This window comes from Sceloporus undulatus, chromosome 7 (genome assembly GCF_019175285.1).
Source record: "Sceloporus undulatus isolate JIND9_A2432 ecotype Alabama chromosome 7, SceUnd_v1.1, whole genome shotgun sequence".
Classification (NCBI taxonomy): Eukaryota; Metazoa; Chordata; class Lepidosauria; order Squamata; family Phrynosomatidae; genus Sceloporus; species Sceloporus undulatus.
In genome coordinates this window covers 29,581,997-29,589,736 of record NC_056528.1, presented here as the reverse complement: position 1 = coordinate 29,589,736, position 7,740 = coordinate 29,581,997, and the positions used below count along the sequence as shown (strand labels likewise).

Sequence of the window (7,740 nt, the reverse complement as noted above, 5' to 3'; positions counted from 1 at the left end):
AGAGTCAGAAGTGACTACTAAGGGCCATAGAGTCCAACTCTCCTTCTGCCATGCAGGAATACATAGGATCCTAGAGTCGGAAGGGACTACTAAGGGCCATATAGTCCAACCCTCCTTCTGCCATGGAGGAATACATAGGATCCTAGAGTCGGAAGGGACTACTAAGGGCCATAGAGTCCAACCGTCCTTCTGCCATGGAGGAATACATAGAATATATCCAGGAATACATAGAATCCCAGATAAAAGTATTTCTGCCCCCCAAAATTACCTGGACGACGGTGATAAATTTCACGGCGATCTTCCGGAAGCTTCGGCGCGTAACGATGGCACGTCCCGGACCACGGCCGAGATTGCAAGTGGTGTAATCTGTCAACGGCGCCGTCGATCCGTCCGCACACAGCAGTGCAAAGCTTTCTTGGTCTGACTCTTAACGAGGAAATTAAACATGAACAAAATGGAGGAAACGGCGTAAATTTCGTAGGCTGTGCAAAAATGGGCGGATTGTGGGTCTTTTAGGGTGAATACTGAATAACAGGGTCGTAAATAATACTTACCCGAGGCGTTAACGATCGCCAGGTGATCCAGGAACGCCACGTCTGCCGCGCCAGACGCCAAGCACCTGCAGGCGCAAAAACAAAAACGGCATCCTTGTTGCGTTTTTATATGAGCTTCGTATATTATAATTATAATCATTAGAAGCCCATAAAAAAGGCCATAAAAAAGAACTTTATTGCGACTATCAATTCGAAATACGAAGAGTGCGCAAAAAAGCCGCTGATTCGAACGGACGCTTTTTCAAATGGCGGACAAAATATTTTAGTATGATGCCATTTTTGCCACAACGGGATTTTTAATTTCACAAGGCATTTACCCTTCTGTGTATGCGTTAAATAAACTGGGTTTTTAGCTGCTGCGGTGAAACGGATGCTGACCAACATTTCCACGTCGAGTGCACAATCCGAACTGCAAAGGAAGTAAGTGTAAATCCGCACCTGAAGGCGCCTTCGGAGTCGTAAAACGGCTCGTCGCCGTTGGTTTCGCAGAAGTGGTTCCTGTCCGGGAGGTAAGACTTCACGCCACGGCAAAGTGCGCAAAGGCGCAGGTCGCCAGCACCGGGGACGCAGCTGGCGTTGAAATAGTCGGCGACTGCTGCGTAAAACGAAGAATAACTGATATAAATTGCGCGCTTAATTAAAAATAAAGCGCAGTTATGTAGCATGGAGATGCATGGTCTCAAAATGGCGGCAAAGGCTGGACGCAAGATGGTGGCCAATGCACTCACCGCGTCTGAGGGGCCGGTCTTTGTCCCATACCAGGTCACCGCTGGACAACAGGAAGCCCAAAGGGATGCTCCAGCCAGACGTCCATCTTGCGCCATTGTGGCAGCTCCGCGACCCTTTCAGCGCATGGATGTTGCGTGGCGTCCCGCGCCTCACAACTGCCACGGCGAAGACGCAGTTCCCTGGTGAAACCGTAAGTATAGAGAGGCAGGAAGCCGCTTTCGAAACGTATCCGTATGAAACTAAATCCGATTGACCATAGAGTTGCGCTGGAGGATATAGAGTCCCAAAGAGAAGTCCTCTCTAGGCATTTGTAGGTCCTCCAGCGTCATGACTACGGTCAATTTGTGGCAGATGTTGACCATAGAGTTGCTCTGGAGGACCTAGAGAGGACGCCTCTCTAGGCATTTGAAACCTGGTTTCTATGCTCACCTTATGGCAGGTGTTGACCATAGAGTTGCTTTGGAGGACCTACAGAGGATGCCTATCTAGGTATTTGAAACCTGGTTTCTATGCTCACCTTATGGCAGGTGTTGACCATAGAGTTGCTCTGGAGGACTTAGAGAGGACACCTCTCTAGGCATTCGAAGCATGGTTTCTACAGTCACCTTATGGCAGATGTTGACCATAGAGTTGCTCTGGAGGACCTAGAGAGGACCCCTCTCTAGGCATTAAAAGCATGGTTTTTATGCTCACCTTCTGGCAGGTGTTGACGATAAGGTTGCGCTGTAGTTTCCTAAAGTGTGATCTCTATGGTCAATTTGAGGCAGATGGTGCCCATAGAGTCTCTCTAGGCATTTGTAGGTCCTCCAGCGGGGCATATAATGACCATAGAGTTGCGCTGGAGGACTTGAGAGAATGCCACTCTAGGCATCTGTGGGTTCTCCAGCCTGATCTCTATGGTCAAATTCTGTCGAATTTTGGGATACGACTACTCCTTTTGTGCACAATAAAAACCGACCTTCCGCGTAAACCTCCTTCGCCGCGACGGTCAAGCCGTGGAGATTTGCACAGGAATAAACGTCCCCGGCGTCCAAGGAAGCGGCGTCAGCCTTATTTGCCTAAAGAATGAAAGAACGAAAGAACGAAAGATGGATGATTGTCTGGATTGTTTCCTCATTACAAGTCATTCCGGTCCGACGAGGTTTCGAACTCGGCGTCCGATCATGGCGAAATGTAATTAGTTAATTAGTATGTGGTAATAGGCAGGCGCCGAGTTCGAAAAACACGCCTCGGGACAGCAACGCTTCCGCCATTGCACCAATTTATTGTCTGCTCTCGGTTCCGCCCTAATTAAAAGGTTAATTAAAATCCTGGAGGTGAGGATTCGAACGCAGGCCTCGAAGGAAGGCTCAATGGTGGGGGTGCTCACCCTAATCTTGTCGACGCAGTCGCGTGTGTTGCGCATCCGGATGCAGGAGACGCGGCCAAACGCAGTGGTGTCCGTCAGCGTCAAGATGGCCACCAGCGCTCTGGACAAATCGGAGCACTTCCTCTGCTCCGCGTCCGATAAAGTGCACCATCTTATCTTCTTCCCTGATGAGAGAGAACGCGATATCGTCAGCCATTTTGTAAAGCTCAAAATGGAGGACTGCGTCGCAACTGAAATCCAAAACACCTGGAAAAGACCAGAGTTTTGGGGGAGAAAGCGCAATATGTCGCTAAAAACTACAAATCCCACAATTCTTTGGCACCCAGATAAGGCTAAATACCTCACAAAAACTACAAATCTCACAATTCTGTGCGACGGAGCCATCAAGGTTGAAAACCCCATTATTTATAAAGCTTAGATGCACCAACATAAAGCAGGCTATCTCACAAAAAGACTACAAATACCACAATTCTGTAGGTTTGAAGCCATCATGACAGAGAATTGTGAGAGTTGTAGTTTTTCTTTGAGGTATTCGGCTTTATCTGGTGGCCTCTAAACCTTATAAATAACAGAATTGTGGGATTTGTAGTCTTTTGTGTGAGATAGTTAGCCGTATCTACACCTTCTAAACAATGCGGTTGTCGCACAAAATTGTGGGATTTGTAGTCTTTTGTGAGATATTTAGCCTTATCTACACCTTATAAACAATGTGGTTGTCCCACAGAATTGTGGGAATTGTAGTCTTTTGTGAGATATTTAGCTCCATCTACACCTTATAAATAGTAGTTTTCAACCAAGATAGCTCTGCCCCATGGAATTGTGGGATTTGTAGTCTTTTTGTGAGAGATTTAGCTCTATCTACACCTTACAAATTATGTGATTTTCAATCTTGATAGAGAATTTGTAGTTTATTTTGCAACATATTTACCTTTATCTGGGTGCCTCTAAAGCTTACAAATGAAGCAAAAAGACTACAAATCCCACAATTCCTGTGAAAGCGGTGGCAAAACTGGATTATTTATAAGGTGTAGTAGACGCACTTCAGTTTTCATAATAAATGTGTATTTGGAGAGAGAAAAAAAGGCTTGCGAAACGGCGTAGGAATGGCGCAGGATACGCCTTGGGCGCAAAAACAACCTTGATTATAATTAACAGGTTGCTTAATTAGTGTTTAGAGGCCTTACCTGAGGAACAGTGAGCAAGGGAGGCCAAGAGGAAATGCAGAAGTAGAAGGAGTAATGCCTTCATAATGGCTGGTTCTCAATTGGGAAATTCAGATTACTGTATTTTGATCACTCTCTGCGGAAAAAGATCTGTGTGAGGGAAAAACACACAAAGGAGAGGTCAGCGGTCAGTGGCCGGAGGATATTTCTGGCCATGGAGTGGACAACGCAGCAGCGGTTCAGTGTTGACCATCAGCAAGAATGGAGTTAAAATGTCAGAATTAAAGATTTGACAGCAAGGAACTGTGGAACCTTCCTTTAATGCATATGTCCATATGTGTGTGTGTGTGTATAGGAACGCACACACTCATACACATATATGCGTAAACACACATATACTTATTTATATCTATACTGTATATATTTATATCTATTTGTATATGCATACACATATATGCATACCTACACAAACACATACATATCTATATATTTTTATATATGATATATACATACATACACACACACACACATGGTTTTATATATATATATAAAACCAGCCATGTAGATATATATGGATATGTACTGCGTAGGCATATATGTGTATGCAATCACACACACATATATATTTACATACACATACACACACATATATCTATCTATCTATATATATATATTTATATGTTTGTTTACATATATGCATGACACACAAACACACACACATCTATCTATCTATCTATCTATCTATCTATCTATCTATGTTTATACACACACACACACATTATGCATAGAGACATTTACATATTTATAACTATGTAATTACTATGTATCTATCTATATTTACACACATACCCACTGTGTGAAAACTTCCTTTTCCTAAATATATATGTGTGTGTGTGTATGTAATTATGACTTTGAGGTTCATTTTGGGCCCCTCTGAGACGCCCTGCCTCGTGTTCCCTTTGCAACATTCTTCCCGAGGGAGGGCCCTTTGCGAAGCCGCCCTTCGCCTCAGGGTCCCCGGCTTGGGCCGCCTACTCGAGGCCGGGGATTGGGCCTAGCCGCCCTTCCTCCCCTCCCTCCTTTGCGGCTGGGCCCGCCCCTTTGGTACCTTTATTATTAATCTCCTTCGGAGGAGAGAAGGAAAGCGAGGCCGGGGAAAAAGGAGGACCGAGGGGCGAAAATTACGACTAGGCCGCAATTGAGTTTCTGAGGGGGGGAGACAAAATGGCGGCCATGGCGGCCTTCTTTATGGCGCTGAGGCCTTTTGGCGGGAAAAAGGCGACCCTTCTTCTCCTGAGGAGAAATAATGGAGGAGGAGGAGGAGGAGGGAAAAGGTACGACAAAACAGGGTATATAATTTTATTTATTCATGACAGTTTCCCCTCAGGAATGGGTCGAGGACTACAACTCCCATCATCCATTGCCATTGGGATGTTGTTTTTGAAATGCTGGGTGTTGTAGTCATTTAAAAACAAATGCTGTTGTCTGAGGAGACTTTCCCTTTTTTATGACTTCTAGAAGGTTCTTTCCTGTCAGAAACGTGGCCACCAGTGGACTACAACTCCCATCATCCCCTGAAGTTTGATCCACTGTTGATCGGAAAGAGCGTTGTGATAGAAGCTCCTTAACCCTTTCTATTTTGGTTTCTAGAAGGTTCTTTCCTGTCGGGATTATTGGCCACTGCAAATCCCATCATCCCCTTACATTTGGTTTTGTGATGGAGGTTGTAGTCCACTGATGTGTGAGGAGTTTCCTATGCTTTTTATGACTTCTAGAAGGTTGTTTCCTGTCAGAAACCTTGGCCACTGCAACTCCCATCATCCCCTTACAGTTGATGGGAGTCGCGGTCCACTGTTGAATAGAAGGAATGTTGTGTCAGAAGCTCCTTAACCTTTTGTACTTTGGTTTCTAGAAGGTTGTTTCCTGTCAGAAACCTTGGACACTGCAACTCCCATCATCCCCTTACAATTGGGGTTGTGATGGGAGTCGCAATCCATTAATGCCTTTTAAAAGAGTGGGCTCTGTGTTTGTTCGTGTGCGTAGCTCCCTTTCTTTTATGACGTCCGCAGGCAGTGCCTTCAGAAATAATCCCAGGGATTTCGAATCCCATCATCCTTTACAGTGGGCTTGATGCTGGGAGTTGCAGTACTAATACAGTACTTTGAAGCTAAGAGGAAGAAAGAGAGGAGCTCCTCTTGTTCTTTATAGCCTCCAGAAGCCCCTTAAACCTCAATAATCCCAACCACTGCAGCTCCCATCATCCACAACCACTGTGTATTTATGTGTACTTTTTAAATTTGTGTGTATTTTTACGTTAATTTCTTTAATTTATGCATATTTTTTAATCTCCTTTTCTATGCAGCGACGCCCTCTTCGGCAGTTGTGGCGGTCAATCGCGAAATCCGGGAAATAAACGCGTCCCGAGGGGTGCCAAAAACCTCTGCGGGGCGCCGGCGCTTGGGAGGCGGACGCTCCCTTCGTTTTTATTCGCCGGTAAGAATTATTGTTTTCTAGTTGCGCAAGATGACACACACATTCCTAGAGAGGCATTTGTAGGTCCTCCAGTGTTATTCTATGCAAAGATATGACCATAGAGTTGCACTCGAGGACCTAGAGATTCCTAGAGAGGACACTTCTGTAAGCATTTGTAGGTCCTCCAGTGTTATTCTATGCGAAGATATGACCATAGAGTTGTGCTGGAGGACCCAGAGATTCCTAGGGAGGACACTTCCCTACGCATTTGTAGGTCCTCCAGCGCAATTTTCCGCATTCGCAGCCAATATGGAGGGACCACTGTAGCATTATTATTATTAAGCGACGTCTTCTTTCCGTTACAGACCAGCGCAGCCTCCACACCGCGCCGCTGCGCAGTCTCCCGCGCCTGCGGCCGTTTCACTTCCTGGTGGCCACTGGTGGCGGTTATGCCGGATACCGACAATACGAAAAACACAAGGAGAAGCAGCTGGAGAATTCAGGTGTCGAGATCCCTCCAAAAATTGCGAGCGACTGGGAGGTAAGTCATTACGTATTTTTCGTAATTCCCGCGCTGCTCTCAATTTCAGGTGGAAAGTCTCGTTTCGGCGGATTGAACATCGCGTCTCGGTTTGGTTTAAGGCGCTAGTAAGCTTTCCCGCAAACAACGGCACAGATTCAAGTTCAAATTGCGCAGGTTTGGTGCGAGTTGTGCAAAGCACGTTTTGGCGCGCAAGAAGTGCATTTTTTGAGCGATAGAGGAGTTTTCTGGAAGTCTCTAAACAACTGTATGCTTCTCGACGGTGTTCAAAAATTGCATTTTGGGATTGCGTTCGGATGTTTCTAACGGGCGTTTTGCGACTGCCGGCGGCCATTTTGTGAGAACGGGAAAAATACCGCAAGAGCCTTTATCCCTTCAGGAGACTTTGGAATAATTGTTTGTTTACTTACGGATTTCCTCATTGTTTGTTGTTGTTTGTTTAACGATCGCTCGCCCTCTTCGTAAAATTTCGAAATTATCATTTGTTTACTTATCGTTTACTCCTTTCGAAAGTAATTGTTTACTCGTCATTTACCTCTTTCGAAACCACTGTTTGCCTACTTAAAGGTCCTTTCCGCATCTCCTTTCTGCACTTAAAAAACGATGAAAACGGCACAAATATTTTTATTTTGACACGTATAATATTATAAATTAATTTATAATATATAATTATATAATTATAATGATATTATATAATAAAATAATAATTACTTTAATTTTGACATTATATTATATATATTATTATATATTATTATATTATTATATATTATATATATATTATATTATTATTATATATATATAATTTATTATATACAATTATATAATTATAATAATATCTCATTATTACGCAAAATGCATCAAAATGCATCAAAAATAAAATATTCACGCCGTTTTGATCATTTTTAATCTAAT

General features: G+C 44.0%; 2 protein-coding genes across 2 annotated transcripts in view; one reads left to right on the top strand and one right to left on the bottom strand.

The window, feature by feature from the left end:
* Positions 1–4,889, bottom strand: part of LOC121936563 (saxiphilin-like) — an 8,447-nt gene extending 3,558 nt beyond the window's left edge. Inside the window, exons 1-8 of the mRNA XM_042478894.1 lie at positions 4,763–4,889; positions 3,837–3,965; positions 2,653–2,816; positions 2,242–2,341; positions 1,283–1,462; positions 993–1,149; positions 555–619; positions 228–426 (exon numbers count right to left, since the gene is read on the bottom strand). Coding sequence (XP_042334828.1) covers positions 228–426; positions 555–619; positions 993–1,149; positions 1,283–1,462; positions 2,242–2,341; positions 2,653–2,816; positions 3,837–3,900 — 929 coding nt within the window. The 5' untranslated portion in view covers positions 3,901–3,965; positions 4,763–4,889. The remainder of the gene's footprint in view (positions 1–227; positions 427–554; positions 620–992; positions 1,150–1,282; positions 1,463–2,241; positions 2,342–2,652; positions 2,817–3,836; positions 3,966–4,762) is intronic.
* A 29-nt stretch (positions 4,890–4,918) lies between these two features.
* The window catches only part of PISD (phosphatidylserine decarboxylase), a 17,239-nt gene continuing 14,417 nt past the window's right edge, over positions 4,919–7,740 (top strand). Inside the window, exons 1-3 of the mRNA XM_042479139.1 lie at positions 4,919–5,149; positions 6,178–6,308; positions 6,653–6,828. Of these exons, the coding sequence (XP_042335073.1) occupies positions 5,040–5,149; positions 6,178–6,308; positions 6,653–6,828 (417 nt within the window). The 5' untranslated portion in view covers positions 4,919–5,039. The remainder of the gene's footprint in view (positions 5,150–6,177; positions 6,309–6,652; positions 6,829–7,740) is intronic.